General features: G+C 41.2%; 1 protein-coding gene across 4 annotated transcripts in view; it reads right to left on the bottom strand.

Moving 5' to 3' along the window:
- Positions 1-17,126, bottom strand: part of LOC142303401 (putative tetratricopeptide repeat protein 41) — a 118,560-nt gene that overhangs the window by 11,982 nt on the left and 89,452 nt on the right. For 3 of the 4 annotated variants that reach the window (XM_075344720.1, XM_075344721.1, XM_075344719.1), the window contains exons 12-15: positions 15,119-15,269; positions 10,171-10,320; positions 5,841-5,974; positions 2,626-2,749 (exon numbers count right to left, since the gene is read on the bottom strand). In XM_075344720.1, coding sequence (XP_075200835.1) covers positions 2,626-2,749; positions 5,841-5,974; positions 10,171-10,320; positions 15,119-15,269 — 559 coding nt within the window. The remainder of the gene's footprint in view (positions 1-2,625; positions 2,750-5,840; positions 5,975-10,170; positions 10,321-15,118; positions 15,270-17,126) is intronic. The other variant, XM_075344722.1, reaches the window with a different exon arrangement.

The raw sequence follows: 17,126 nt of genomic DNA on the forward strand, positions 1-17,126 counted from the left end.
ACTACATATTGGGATAGGATCTTAGAGATGGGAATACCCTTTTAATCAACAGATTAAGAAACTGACTCCATGGAAGGCTTCTGACTGTTTTAGAAAAGAAAAGGTGATTATATTGGTCACAGATTTGTTTCAATTTATTTTTTTTCTAAATGTAAGAAATGTATTTTTGTACATTTTGGTTATTATTCTCACAGATGTAAAGAAACAATTACAATTGAGATGGGAAAATATGTTTTCCATATGATTGCATAATAATTCTACACATTAATACAAGTGCATCTCAATAAATTAGAATATCATCAAAAAGTTAATTTATTTCAGTAATTCAATACAAAAAGGGAAACGCATATATTATATAGAGTCATTACACACAGAGTGATCTATTTCACGTGTATATTTCTGTTAGTGTTGATGATTATGGCTTACAGCCAATAAAAACCCAAAAATCATTATCTCAGAAAATTGGAATAATTACCACAAAACATCTGCAAAGGCTTCTTAAGTGTTTAAAATGGTTCCTTAGTCTGTTTTAGTAGTCTACACAATCATGAGGAAGACTGCTGACTTAACAGATGTCCAGAAGGCAGTCATTGACACACTCCACAAGGGGGTAAGCCACACAAGGTCATTGCTAAAAAAAGCTGGCTGTTCAACTGAATGCTGTATCCAAGAATATTAATGTAAAGTTCAGTGGAAGGAAAAAGTGTGGTAGAAATAGGTGCACAAGTAACCGGGGTAACAGCAGTCTTGAAAGGATTGTTAAGAAAAGGCCATTCAATAATTTGGGGGAGAGTCACAAGGAGTGGACTGCTGCTGGAGTCAGTGCTTCAAGAGCCACCACACGCAGACGTATCCAGGACATGGGCTACGAGTACAAGTGTCGCATTCCTTGTGTCAAGCCACTCATAACCAACAAACAACGCCAGAAGCATCTTACCTGGGACAAGGAGAAAAGGAACTTGACTATTGCTCAGTGGTCCAAGATGTGGTTTTCAGATGAAAGTAAAATTTGCATTTAATTTGGAAATCAAGGTCCCAGAGTCTGGAGGAAGAGTAGAGAGGACACAATCCAAGCTGCTTGAGGTCTAGTGTGAAGTTTGCACAATCAGTGACGTTTTGGGGAGCCATGTCATCTGCTGGTGTAGGTCCACTGTGTTTTATCAAGACCAAAGTCAGCATAGCCGTCTACCAGGAAATTTTAGAGCACTTCATGTTTCCCTCTGCCGACAAGCTTTGTGGAGATGGAAATGTCATTATCCAGCAGGACTTGGCACCTGTCCACACTGCCAAAAGTACCAATACCTGGTTTAATAACCACAGTATGACGGTGTTTGATTGGCTAGCAAACTCGCCTGACCAAAACCCCATAGAAAATCTATGGGGTATTGTGAAGAGGAAGATGAGAGACATCAGACCCAACAATGCAGACAAGCTGAAGGCTGCTATCAAAGCAACCTGAGCTTCTATAACACCTCAGTAGTGCCACAGGCTGATCACCTCCATGCCATACCACATTGATGCAGTAATTCATGCAAACGGAGGCCCAACCAAGTATTGAGTGCATTTACTGTACATACATTTCAGCAGGCTCCAACATTTCTGCATTTAAAATCATATTTTCAGTTGGTTTTATATAATATTCTAATTTTCTGAGATAATGTTTTTTGGGTTTTCATTGGTTGTAAGCCATAATCATCAACATTAACAGAAATAAACACTTGAAATAGATCCCTCTGTGTGTGTAATGACTCTATATAATATATGCGTTTCCCTTTTTGTATTGAATTACTGAAATAAATTAACTTTTTGATGATATTCTAATTTATTGAGATGCACCTGTAATTGCTCAATAATTATGCACACGCAGATATTCTCCTAAGGAAGACAAAACCTTATTTTTATTTTCTTATACAGTAAATTCAGGTAGATTAACCTTTTGGATTGGTCGACAGCACTACAGTTGTGCAATAATAAAATTAGTCAACAAAAATAGAAATTGCCTAATAATTCTGCACAAAGTTTACAGATTGTTAGATAATGTGCCTTAAAAAGTGGTTCTTTTGGAACAGAAAACAAAAAAAAATGCCATTATGAAAAAAAATTCTAAAAAACTTTGATTAGCAAATTACACTTGTCTGCAGAACATTAACCATTTAGCCCACACTCGACCGACTTTCCATATTTGCACTTTTGTGTTTTGCTCCCCTTATTCCAAGAGCCACAACTTTTTTATTCTTCATGGACAGACGTACGGTGGCCATTTCAATGTAAAATAATGATTACCTCCTCAGTCACAATGAGTGTGATTTTCAAATTAAACATATTTAGGAATTTATCTATGACAATATTTTATATGTTTATTATTTTTTTTATTTTATTCCCAAAAAGCTCCTTTAAGGATTAAAGATGTTGTGCCAACCCGACAACCTTTTTTAAACAAAAACAAACAAACAATGAGCCTTACATGTTCCCACCAAGCGGACACGTTTAACTGATATGTTCACCTTTCAAGCCCACAATACAGTTTCCATATAGAAAATTATTACTTATAAAGTAGAACATTTGCACAAAACACATTGCATAACCTCACAGCACTGATTTAGAAAACTCAAAAATGGAACTTACAGCTGAACTTCAGAAGTCAAAGGGTGATCTGTGCCAAAAATGCTAGTTCTGAGGTCCAGGGATCTCTGGAGCATTTCAATCGACTCTTTCCGGTTTCCTAAATGATCATTTAAAAGTAGCTTTCCTATTGGAATTGATAACAAATAAGTAATAATAAACAATTAATAAAAATAATTGTCTGAAAACATTTTATATAACTATGTAAAAAGAGTTTTTCAGTTTAATGCCAAGAGTACCACTGGTCCAGGAATGTTTCAGCCCCCATACACTTTAGATATCCGCTAGCCAAATGATGGATTCGGCCAATTGTTCGGCTAGCAGCTACTTCGCCTGACTCAAAAGAGTGCTCTAGCAGTGGAATGTTTCTTAGGCCGGTATCCCACTTGCGATTGCCTTGCATGTATCTTGCGTGAGTTTCGTGGTGCATCACCCGTCACGGACTCACACTCTGCTCACAGGAGCGGGTCGGTTGCATGCATTTCAATGCAGCTGACCCACTCCTGTGAGCAGAGTGTGTTTCTGTGACGGGTGATGCACCACGAAACTCACGCAAGATACATGGGAGGCAATCGCAAGTGGGACACCGGCCTTAAAGGACAAAAGTACATACAGAAATTGATCAAAGAAAAACACGACCATGCACAACACTATAAATTTTATGATATGAAATAACAAATATATATATTCAAATAGTGTATGGGTCACATGGATGTAGCCGACCTACGAGGATAATAAAAGGCACCAAATTTTTAGAACAAAAAAATTCTTAAGAAAAACTGATTTGGTCAAAAAATAACAAATTTTATTAATGAATAAAAATGAATGCCGACTGGCAGAATAACTAGAACAGGGGCATCACGTGTATAAATATTAAAAAGTCAAGAACAGGTGTCACTGCATAGTTATTACAAATACTATAGCTGTTAAATTATTTTGCTATAAAAAAAATATAGGATAAGCGAGGATATAAAATACCATAAAGATTAGACTGAAGTGTTCACAGGTATAGTATATATAGCAATCATGTGATAACAAAAGCCAGGATATGTAGTGTTTGAAAGATATATATATATATATATATATATATATATATATATACACACATATATATATATGTATACATATATATATAGACCTGACTACTGATATTATCAAGGGTCAATATATATATATATATATATATATATATATATATATATATATATATACTGTTAATAACACTTACATGGATATGTACAATGGTAATAGCTGTAATATACGTTGTGACTATATAGTGAAAAAATGTATCATTACAGCAAAAGGTATCACTTGTATGGTTTGTTATACATAGATATCCAGAGCAAGTATATAAAGATAACCGCGTCGAATGGAGACATGATAGATAGGAAGTATTTACCTGTGCAGGAGAAGACCTGTGTACACATGTGACGCCAACCCCGACACACACGTTTCGGCGTCACCTTCGTCAGGGTGACGAAGGTGACGCCGAAACGTGCGCGTCGGGGCTGGCTTCACATGTGTACACAGGTCTTCTCCTGCACAGGTAAATTCTTCCTGTGTACACATGTGACGCCAGCCCCGACGCGCACGTTTCGGCGTCACCTTTGTCACCCTGATGAAGGTGACGCTGAAACGTGCGCGTCGGGGCTGGCGTCATATGTGTACACAGGTCTTCTCCTGCACAGGTAAATACTTCCTATCTATCATGTCTCCATTTGGTGCAGTTTCTTTATATACTTGCTCTGGATATCTATGTATAACAAACCATACAAGTGATACCTTTTGCTGTAATGATACATTTTTTCATAACATTTTTTCACTATATATTCACAATGTATATTACAGCTATTACCACTGTACATATCTATGTAAGTGCTATTAACATTATATATAGTTTTGACCCTTGATAATATCAATAGTCAGCTCTATATATATATATACATATATATATATATATATATATACTGTGTGTATATATACTATATATATTTATTTATTTATTTTTATTTTTTTTTTCAAACACTACATATCCTGGCTTTTGTTATCACATCATTGTATACTATATACTATATATATATATTATTATTATTATTATTATTATTATTATTATTATTATTATTATTATATTATTAGTATATAGGTATACTATACCTGTGAACACTTGAGTCTAATCTTTATGGTATTTTATATCCTCACTTATCCTATATTTTTTTATAGCAAAATAATTTAACAGTTATAGTATTTGTAATACCTATGCAGTGACACCTGTTCTTGACTTTTTAATATTTATACACGTGATGCCCCTGTTCTAGTTATTCTGCCAGTCGGCATTCATTTTTAATCATTAATAAAATTTGTTATTTTTTGACCAAATCAGTTTTTCTTAGAATTTTTTGTTCTAAAAAATGTGGTGCCTTAAAGGACAAAAGGCCTGACCATCATTTTTTATGGAACCCCATACACATTAGTCTTTCAGCTGAACCCATTGATATCGGCGGATTGATCTGAGGGTAGTCTAATGTAAGTGGGAGCAATTAGGTTTTTATTCTTAGAAGTTCCTGAAGTAGGACCTCCACAGATCAGAAAACAATTGCATTTCCTAACAAAATGCCATCATTTTATAAGATGAGAATATCAACACGTAATCTGTGGCTATTTGTTCACCACCTGACAAACCACCATTGGGCTCAAAAAGAAAGCAACTTGGGGCCATATGTATACTGGCCCCCTACTTCAAGAGACCTAAACCTCAGAAGAATATTTTTACTGCATTTTTAGATATAGACATGTGCATATTACAATGTTGTGTCTCATTAGAGTTAATAAATAATAAAAAAAGGCCACCAGATGAAAATCTCTATTACTTATTGTTCGTCTGTTAGGCAAATCACTTGATATAAAGATCTGTCATACGTCTGGTATGTTAAACAGGTAGTAATTCATTTCTTAACAAGTATAACTCAAGTCGCATTCTTCAGGAATGATTAACCCAAATCCATCACAGCTTGTGTACTGTGCAGGGCTTTCTTAAGATATATGTCCCGCAGACAAGAATTCCAACATAAAATTACACTAACATTTCGGGAACATTGTGTTCTATAAACTGGCCTTTAGGAAAAAGGTTTTTATTTCTTCCTGGACAGCAAATAAATCCTCATCAAGAAAAGCATAAGTGAAATATACAGCACTTACATAAACTCCATGCTCCATATTACCTGACTTCACTAATGTATTGATAAGACCGAACCTGAGATTGCGCCTTATATCTGGGGATAAAGAACGTTTTTCAGTCTCTTCTTTGATTTTGATAACATTCCTGTAGTTTTTGATTGCATGTTGCCTTTGGGAGCTGAAAATATAGGAAATTAATCACTTTACAAAATTATTATTAGTCATTGGGGCTGATTTTACCTTTTCCTGACAGACAATTTTTTCATTTTTGCATATTCATGTATTCCTTTCCTTATAATTTTTATTTTTCCGACCATACAGCCATATGAGAATTTGAGGATGAGTTGTTTTGCATGACATCATTCATTTTAATATAAAATATACTGAAATATGGGGAAAAATGCAATTGTGACAATTTTTTTTTTGGGGGGGGATGGTTTGATTTTCATTGTATTGTAAAAATGACCCAGGATCATGATTTTACCGGTCAGTACGATCACGGTGATACTAAACTTGACCAGTCCTATAGTTACGGGAGACATATTTTCAGTGTTGTAGTGAAGATAACGCATTTACTTACATCACTGTGCGGTCTGTGCATCAGCCAGATGGACAAAATTGGCTAAGCCACAGATCCTATCTATTAACAGCTAAAATCATAATAACAACTATGAGATTAATGTCTCCCATCTACAAGCTTTAGGGTGCAAAAACTCTAAAGGGTGCTTTAAACGCTGCGACATTGCTAGCGTTGTTGAGCGCGATAGCACCCGACCCCGTCGTTCGTGCGACATTTGGTGCTCGCTGCCGTAGCAAACATTATCGCTACGGCAGCGTCACACGTACATACCTTGTCAACGACGTTGCTGTGACTGCCGAACAATCCCTCCCTCAAGGGGGAGGTGCGTTCGGCGTCATAGCGATGTCACTGCGGCGTCACTAAGTGGCCGGCCAATAGAAGCGGAGGGGCGGAGATGAGCGGGACATAGCATCCCGCCCACCTCTTTCCTTCTGCATTGCCGGTGGACGCAGGTAAGGAGATGTTTGTCGCTCCTGCAGTGTCACACATAGCGATGTGTGGTGCCGCGGGAACAAAGAACAACATCGTATCTGTGGTAGCAGCGATATTAAGGAAAGGAGCGACATGTCAACGATCACCGTTTTTGAACGATTTTGCGATCGTTGCTCCTTGGTGTCACACGCTGCGATGTTGCTACCGGCGCCGGATGTGCGTCACTAACGTCGTGTAATGCACCCTTTAGGCCTCAGATCCACTTGTGATTAACATAGCCGAGTGCAATCCGTTAAACATCAGATTGCACTCGCATCAATGCTAAACTATGGGGCAGTGTCCATCTGTGATTCATTTCTCATGCCATAGAGGCATGAGAAATGAATCACAGCATGCTGCATTTGCCAGCAAGTCTTGGCTCACACACACCCATACAAGTCTATGGGTGCGTGTGAAACATCGCACTGCACTCGCATGTCATCCATGTGCAGTGCGATATACGCAGAGACAGTGGAGGAGAGGGAGAAAGTGCTCCTTCACGCTCTCCTCTGCAGCTGTGATATGATCGCAAGATCGGATCATAGTCACATGACCCTCGGCTCACACTCCACTTCCAATGCTCTCGCATCAGAAGCTATGCGAAAGTAGAACCAAGGCCTTAAGATCAGGAATATCCTAATTTTTGTTTAAACTGTGTTTATTGAACAATATCGTACAAAGGGATATCAGATACAAGATGCATATACATTTTTCCAAGGAGTACAGAAAAGAAGAAAAAGAAAAAATAAAACAACAAAATTATTATGAGAACCATTCTGTATAATTGTGCTTGATTAGCAACTTATCCTCTACCATTTCAATAATTCCCAAGGTAACTAAAAAACCTTGGATAAGGATAAAATACCAAAAATTAACAACTTATCCTCTACCGTTTCGGTAGTTCCCAAGGTAACTAAAAAACCTTGAATACAAATAAGAAAAAAAAAACAAAAACCCAGATGTTAGCAACTTATCCTCTACCATTTCAGTAGTTCCCGAGGTAAACTAAAAACACTTGATTAAAAATAAAATAACAGAATAGAGAAGGAAAAAAAAGGGGGAGAGTCTGATTGAAGAGATGAAAATAGATAAAGAAAAGGGAAAGAGGATGAGGAAGCGAAGAAAGAGAGAAGAAGAAAAAGATAAAAAAAAAGGGGGGGGGGAGGGAATAAAAGTCTCCTCTCCAACTCACACCCCTTCAAGTATTCCCTGGAACTCTGAGGAGTCTAGATACACAATCCATGGTCCCCAAATCCGAGCAAATTTATCACCTGTTCCGTCCCTCTCCACAGTAAGGTCCTCCATCCTCTGAAGGCTGACCATCTCCCCCACCCAATCCGTCAAGGAGGGGCTCCTTGTGGACTTCCATAATCTTGGAATAACCATCTGAGCTGCAGTTAAACAAAATCTCAACAAGTCGCCCTTCTGGGATTTGATAGAGCACGGAAGAACAGAAAGAAGAGCCACCTGTGGAGAGCAACGTACCTGGTTCCCACTTCTCTTCCTGTACACATAGAATATTGACTCCCAGAAAGGCTGAATTTTAGGGCATCTCCTCCAAATATGTAACATGAAGCCTCTATCCACACCACACCTCCAGCACCTATCTGACACCCGGGGGAAGACCTTATGTAGGGTCTCCGGGCAACGGTACCATCGGGTGAGGACTTTGTAATTTTTTCTTGTGCTGAGCAAGCCATTGACAACCTGTGGGTCAAAAAAAAGGCCCGCTTCCATTCCTCCTCCGTCACGTCTACCCCCAGCTCCTCCCTCCATCTTGCGGTGAATTTAATGCCACCAGCGTCATCTCTCTGATTCATGTATTTATGGAGGAGTGAAATGCAGTGAGTAGGTAGCAAATATTTTTTCTCTACCCCCAGAGGAAAGAAACGATCTCAACTGCGAATATTCCATGCAAGACACCTCCCCCCTCTCACCCCCAAGTATCTCCCAAGGAGGCAACATGTTTCCCCGAAGAATGTGATAGAATCGAGGTTCCTCTCCCCTACTCCACCCCACTAAACGTTCCGAAGTGAGACCAGGAGGAAACTCCGAGTTGTCAAAATTGTCAAAAAGAGGAGTCAACGGTCCCCTACCCGAGGAGAGTCCCCCTCTTCTGACCTCTATATCCCAGATCTTCAGGGTTGCCCTTATAAGGTTCGCCTCACTTCCCAACTGTCCCCTACTCGCTCCAGGAATCTCCTAATTTTTGGTTCCTCAGCCGCATCTCATGTACCTGCCCTCCTGCTGAGGTCACCATGGGGAGGTATGTGGGTGTAGCTTGTACCTGCTAAAAGTCATTGGTTATCTTCAATCATCGTTAAATGCTGGGAGATACAGCTCGCTCGGTAAACATCAACGCCATTCCTGCACCCAAAGATTTAATACTTTTTTTTTTTTAGCCATTTTGTGATCGTACATACTGTATTGTTTGTAACCTTTGTAATATCTTTTGTATATTTTTAGAAATACTGCCTATTTTTCTAATTAAATTTATAAAATTTAATAGCTTTGTTCCTTTTGCTCTATAAATGCATCCCTGAAGCCTTGTTAGGCCAAACATTACCAGTAATGCGTGTCCAAATGGTCTGTATAAATGATTGGTGGTAGAAGCTAGTTTTTCTTTGGTTATTGTGGAACTTATCTGTGACCATACCGAAGTATATATTACCCTTGTGTGGGAATTGGGTGTGTATATATTATATGTTCACTGTGAAAGCATCCAATGATCGGACTAATAGCAAAAACAACCGTCACCTCATCCATCAATCGTCAGTCACTTGCATATTGTCCTGACAACTGAAGACAGCAGAGTGCTGTTTATGACAAATTGGTGGCAACAGAGGGATATCACGGGGATCCCCTAGCTGTTCCCTGACAAACTGGTGGCAGCAACGGGATATCTACGGGATCCCCTTGCTGTTTCCTGTCAGTCACCATTCTGTGTGACCCGTAACTGTTTATTCATTCTGTTGGTTGAGCTGTGCGAAGTGTTGTTTTTTGCGGGGCAAGTTGCCATTTTTATTGATACCACTTTAAGGTATAGTAAATGTTGCATTACACTCACTACTGATTTGCGCCAGAACCCCTCCCCTCTCATTTTGAGAACAAAGAGCTGCAGCATTGGTTTAGTAAAATTTTTTTTTATAGGAATACCTCAAAAGAAAATAAACGTTTCTATGCAATACAGGGTTATATTTTCCTTAAAAACTGTGGAATCTGCTATTGAGGTTCCTATTATTGCTTCGGATGCAGATGTGAACATGGTCTAAAAAGGTTTCTTTCACGTACACAGCTCCACATACCAAACACCAATATCTTACTAGTTACTGGATCCTAAATGAATCTGTACGTCTGCTATGTACTCCTGGATTTCTCCACTCAAGATGTGATTCTTGCCGTACCGTTTGCGTCGGAGCTCCAAACAATCAACCAGATATTTTTCTGATTCAGAAATGTCCCCAATACAAAACCTAAAATATAAATGTCTGAGTGTAAAAAAAAAACAAAAAACAGGTTTCTGATGCAAAACATTAAAGCGTTATTCCTCAAAATAACAAGTTATCCCCTATTCAGAGGTAGGACCCCTAGCGATTCCATGATTTTGGCTCTGGAATAAAGGAGGCTCTGCATAGCCCAGTCTCAAATGGAGGTGGGAGTGTGCATACTAAGCTAAGCCTCTTCTCCATTTATTGACTATGGGACAGCTGGAAATAGCCAAGCAAAGTTCATTCAAGATGGCGCTGCATAACCCTGTTTCGGGGTTTCAGAGCTTCGTTGTTGGTATTGCTGGAGAACCTGGCAGTTGGACCTCCTGTAGATACCTTTTTGGGACGAATAACTCTTTGAAAAATATACGTTGTATACCACACAGTTTTATTTAACCTTTTTAAAATCCCAATTGGATATTTTGGGTCCAATTGTTCTAGAGCCTGTACTGCTGACATATATTTCTGGCCTCTATTCTCTTTTTTTCCCATCAGATAACATCTTTACATTTTTTTAAGGCAAATTAGAAAAAAAAAGTGCTATGACTGTGTTTCTACTGGCAGGAGCTCCAGGTTGTCTTTGTTTTCATACAGATTTCTCTAAGTGCATGTTATAAATTAGAAGATCCCAAAGCTTGAAGCTGACACACAGCTTTGGTGCCATAAATATTCAATGGGATTTCTATCCAATCATAAAAAAACAAGAAACAGGTGATTATTTTTTTTAAATTATCTCATTAATATTTTAAATACAATATATAAATAAATATTGAATATACCATGTACCAGACATCAATAGATGTCTGAACAAACTAGTATTAGATTTTCAAACACAAAACAAACCATAGGAGTATTTTATTAGTTATCCCACATTTACTTAAACTTAAAAGGTTTGTCCAGTTAAAACAAATTATCACCTATCCTCAGGATAGATGATAATTTACTGATCAGCGGTGGTTCCACTACTGGCACCAGCAACAATCTGTAGGTCCATAAGATATGACTGAAGCAGCAATTGAGCATGCGTTCTGGCGCTTCAGGCTAATGGGGATCAAAGTACCCAGTTCTCCCGATCCATGCAGGTCCCAGCAGTTTTACCCCACCCAATCAACAGGCTATCACCAAAAAGCTTCTTTTCACCCCCAGACAATCCCATTAACCCAGTGTTTCCTAACCAAAGCAAAAAGATTCACTTAACTATCATATAGTTGGTAGCTCAGAACAGAGCCCTGCGAACCTCCTCTTATCTACCGGCTTCTTCTGATTAGCACTCCTATGTTTCGTCATGTATGCATCACGCCTAAATCATGCCACTGTGCTGGGTTTACTAATTAGATGAGACGCCGTGGGTGCCAGCGGCTTTGATCTCGCTAGCACAGACTACCAACATAGCTGCTTGACCACCGTGTTGAGAATTTATTTGCTCAACTTTAATCGCCATTTTCTGAGACCCCGTGAAGTTGTGTGAGGGCTTATTTTCTGTTGGTGGCGAATGTATAACATGGCCGAGTGCTTTCCATTGTATTATCGGATAGCACTCAGATGACTGTTATAATATGGGCAGTGCAGATCTGTGATTGTCTTCTCATGCCAAATCGGCATGAGAAAACGATCGCAGCATGCTGGGTGTGCCTGCGCAAATTAGGTCATACGCACACATACAAATCTATGGATGCGTGTGAAACATCGGACTGCACTCAGATAATAGAGTGCAGTACAATATACGCCAATACAGGCATTGGAGAGGATGGAGACATTAATCTCTCCATCTGCTCTGCACCTGTGCTCCAATTCTCACATGTGAGAGAATCGGGGTACGATATAACGACACTCGCCTCACACTCACAGCAGAGTTTGAGTCTAGTGTCATTAAAATATCACATCCGATTCTCTGGCATGAGAGCATCATCGGATGCTATATGCTAGTGTGACCCCAACCTTAATTTTATAATTGCTGCCTCTGTTCTCAGAAAATATAGTTTGATCAAATATGGTAATTAGGTGCTCGGTGCTCCCTTGGCCTGGGCAAGAGACTTAGTGCACCAATCCTCCCTTTTAGGGCTCGTGCGCACGTTGCGTAATTGCATGCATTTACGCTGCGTATAGCACTGCAGTGTAAATGCATGCGTCCTGCGTCCCCTGCACAATCTATGAAGATTGTGCATAATACGTGCGTACGATGCTTTTTTAACGCAGCGATTTGGGTGCTAAAATTTTGACCCAAATCCGTGCGTTCATAAAAGCAGCATGTCAATTATTCCGCGCGCTATGGATGCAGCTCCCACTCTGTCTACGGTGGGGGCAGCATCCCGAGCGCATGAAATCGGCTTTTTTTTAACAAAAATACTGCATCCATTATGCAGTGTTTCTGCAGCGATTTGAAGCGCACATGTGCTGTCAAATTGCTGCAGAATATTCAGCAGTTACGTGCGCATGAGCCCTTACATGCATCTGCCTCCTTCACTGGTGATTGACAGGGCTGGTCCAAGCTTTCTCTGCAGACAGAGCTCACTCCAGGCAATCGAGTCCTGTAAATCACTAGGGAGGGAGAGAAACACATGCAAAACCTATGGGAGGAACGGTGGTGTACTGAGCCTCTTATTAAAGCAATGAGTGCAGTGAGCACCGAAATTAGCATGTTTGATCAAACTGGCAGCAATTAGAACACTTAAGGCCGCTTTACACACAGCGATATCGGTACCGATATCGCCAGCGTGCGTACCCGCCCCCATCGGTTGTGCGACACGTGCAAATCTCTGCCCGTGTCACACAAGATCGCCCGGACCAGTCACACGGACTTACCTTCCCTGCGACGTCGCTGTGACCAGCGAACCGCCTCCTTTCTAAGGGGGCGGTTTGTTCAGTGTCACAGCGACGTCACAGCAGCGTCACTGAACCGCCGCCCAATAGAAGCAGAGGGGCGGAGATGAGCGGGACAAACATCCCGCCCACCTCCTTCCTTCCGCATTGTGGCCGGGAGGCAGGTAAGGAGAGCTTCCTCGTTCCTGCGGTGTCACACGCAGCGATGTGTGCTGCCGCAGGAACGAGGAACAACTTCGTTACTGCTGCAGTAACGATATTTGAGAATGGACCCCCATGTCACCGATGAGTGATTTTGCAAGTTTTTGCGACGATGCAAAATCGCTCATAGGTGTCACACGCAACAACATCGCTAAAGCGACCGGATGTGCGTCACAAATTCCGTGACCCCAACGAGATCACTTGAGCGATGTCGTAGCGTGTAAAGCCCGCTTTAGGCCCTGAGCACACACTGTGGGTTTTGACGCAGTATTTTTAAATCTGCATGCCTCTCCTGAAGCCAGCAAAGTCTATGGGATTTTAGATTTTCTGTGCACACGGTGCAGCTTTTTTCTGCGCTTTTGATGCAGATTTTGATGCAGAAAAAAATCTAGAGTATGTCAATTATTGGTCAGGTTCAGCAGTGGTTTTTTTCACCAATTGACTTCAATCCATTGACTTTCTTGATTGCCCAAAACAACGCACCAAAACCGTATCCGGTTTTGACACTTTTTTTGCCACAGCGTGCAGATCTGGTGCAGAAAACATCTGCACCAAATCTGCAGTGCGTGCACATAGCCTAATTTTTTATTGGTAATACATTCCATACAAGGCTACTTGTTTAGTTTAGGCTGGCAGTTTGAATTAATTTCTTTAATAGGGTCTTTTAAATTGACAAGCCTTGCGCTTTACATCCCCCTTAAATGCAGTTTTTGTGCATAATGCAAAGGCAAAGCACAACTGTAAGCATGCTATAGGAATTGCTTTTTGTGACTGTCCTATGAAACATAAGAAACATGTGATGAAATGTAGCCCATTTTATAGTAGTTACATCACCACTGAGCAATGACATCTCTACTTAAAGGGAACCTGTCAGGTCCAATATGCACCCAGAACCACGAGCAGTCCTGGGTGTATTTTGCTAATCCTTGCCTAACTGTTCCTGTATACACTAGCATAGATAAAGAGATCTATAGAAAAACTATTTCTAAAGATCTTATATTGTATGCTAATGAGCGAGGGCAGTAGCCCCAAGGGCATTGCTTCCCTTGCTAGTTGCCCCGTTTAGCATATTAGTACACCCCTGTGGGTGTGCTAACATGCTAATGGATGTGCAGCGTCAGAGGATGATCTAACTCACCTCTCCACTGCCATCGCCGCTTGATGCTGGATTTCGGCTCAGTGCGCATGACCCCGGAGGTTCGGTCATGCGCACTACTTCAGTTTGAAGCCAGGACGCGTACACCCGGCTTCATAGTGCGCATGACCAAAACTCCAGGGTCATGCGCACTGAGCCGAAATCCAGTGTTGTGTGGCGATGGCGAGGTGAGTGATATCATCCTCTGACACTGCACATTTATTAGCATGATAGCACGCCCACAGGGACATGCTAACATGCTATTGGGGATAACTAGCAAAGGAAGCAACACCCTTGGGACTAGTCCCCTTTCTCATTAGCATACGATAAAAGATCTTTAGAAATACTTTTTCTAAAGATCCCTTTATCTAAGCTAGTGTATACAGGGACAATTAGGCAGGGATAGCAATATGCACCCAGAACTGCTCGTGGTTCTGGGTGCATATTGCACCTGACAGGTTCACTTTAACAAATGCATAAGACATGGTCTGATTTCTTCAGGCTGCTAGAATCACGTTATAGTAAGAAAAGAAGGCATTGTACTTAATATTCTGTAGCACTTATTATGGTGTAAGGTTTTATTGTCTCCTCAGTTAAGGTATAATCTTATTAGGAAAATAAGCTTACTTGTAAAGACCTTGACAAAGTTTTAGTGCAGCTTGTTCATAAGGCCCCGTTGTGTGGGGCTGGAGCTGTTCTGTAGGATTCTTAGGCATCTTACTTCGCTGTTCGTAGCATAGTTGGGCTTCCAGTGTTGCTTTTAAACACAGCAGCTTACCTAAAGAGTGAAACACAGGAACTCAACACAACTCTAATTTATGTCATTACATGCGAAAGAGAATCTTATGAGTAATTAGTGATTAATTGATTCATTCCAGTTCTTTTCATTGTATCTGGTATGTACATTAGATATTTTTGTACTTTTTTTACAAGTCTTACGTTTTGGTATAACATAATAAAATTATTCAATACAAACACATTTACTAATAATGGCATTTTCAAGTTGACAACTGGACACCCATATCACACTACCATTTGAAGGGTTGTCCAATTCATTTCTGAAAAAAAGAGAGTTTTGTTTACTTACCGTAAATTCTTTTTCTTATAGTTCCGTAATGGGAGACCCAGACCATGGGCGCATAGCTTCTGCCTCCGGAGGACACACAAAGTACTACACTAAAAAGTGTAGCTCCTCCCTCCGAGCATATACACCCCCTGGATAACCAAATATAGCCAGTTTAGTGCAAAAGCTGAAGGAGAATAGCCACCCACAAGTAGAGATAGAGCAAAAAAACGGAACAACCGGAGCCTCTGTCTACAACAACAGCCAGTGATAACACGCGGAACAAGAAACTGCCAACAGGCAACAGGGAGGGTGCTGGGTCTCCCATTACGGAACTATAAGAAAAAGAATTTACGGTAAGTAAACAAAACTCTCTTTTTCTTCATCGTTCCTATGGGAGACCCAGACCATGGGACGTCTCAAAGCAGTCCATGGGTGGGAAATAAACAGAAAACTGAGAAGTAGGCAAAACCTAACTTCACAAATGGGCGACAGCCGCCTGAAGGATGCGTCTGCCCAAGCTAGCATCTGCCGAAGCATGAGCATGCACTTGGTAGTGCTTCGAAAAGGTGTGCAGACTAGACCAAGTGGCAGCCTGACAGACCTGCTGAGCCGTAGCCTGGTGCCTGAAAGCCCAAGAGGCACCGACAGCTCTGGTCGAGTGTGCCTTGATCCCCGGCGGGGGAGGCACCTGAGTACACTGGTAGGCATCGGATATGGCCAACCTAATCCAACGAGCTAGGGTCGGTTTAGAAGCCGAGAGACCCTTGCGCTGACCTGTGGTCAGCACAAAAAGAGAGGTGCACCGCCTAAGAACAGGGGTGCGTGACACATAGATCCGGAGCGCCCGCACCAGATCTAAAGTATGCAACGCTTTCTCAAAGCGATGAACAGGAGCCGGACAAAAGGAAGGCAATGAAATGTCCTGGTTAAGGTGGAAAGGAGACACCACCTTAGGGAGAAAGTCCGGAGTCGGACGGAGAACCACCTTGTCTTGATGAAAAAACAAAAAAGGTGACTCCGAAGAGAGCGCAGCCAAATCAGAGACTCTCCTGAGAGAAGTTATGGCCACCAGAAAGACGACTTTCTGTGAAAGTCGAAACAAAGAAACCTCCCTAAGAGGCTCAAAGGGGGGTTTCTGTAAGGCCGTGAGGACCAGATTAAGGTCCCAGGGATCCAAAGGCCGCCGGTAAGGTGGAATGATGTGAGATGCGCCCTGCATGAAGGTGCGCACCTGAGCCAGTCGGGCGATACGCTGCTGGAAAAACACTGACAGAGCCGAGACCTGTCCCTTAAGGGAATTGAGGGATAGTCCTAGCTGCAGACCGGACTGTAGAAAGGACAGGATGGTCGGCAAGGAAAAAGGCCAAGGGGCATGGCCGGAAGAACGACACCAGGACAGGAAAATTCTCCAAGTCCTGTGGTAAATTTTGGCCGAGGAAGACTTCCGAGCCTGAGTCATAGTGGAGATGACTTCGGGAGGAATGCCGGAAGCCGTCAGGATCCAGGACTCAAGAGCCACGCCGTCAATCTGAGAGCTGCAGAATTCAGGCGGAAAAACGGACCTTGTGA

Source organism: Anomaloglossus baeobatrachus, chromosome 4 (genome assembly GCF_048569485.1).
Source record: "Anomaloglossus baeobatrachus isolate aAnoBae1 chromosome 4, aAnoBae1.hap1, whole genome shotgun sequence".
Classification (NCBI taxonomy): Eukaryota; Metazoa; Chordata; class Amphibia; order Anura; family Aromobatidae; genus Anomaloglossus; species Anomaloglossus baeobatrachus.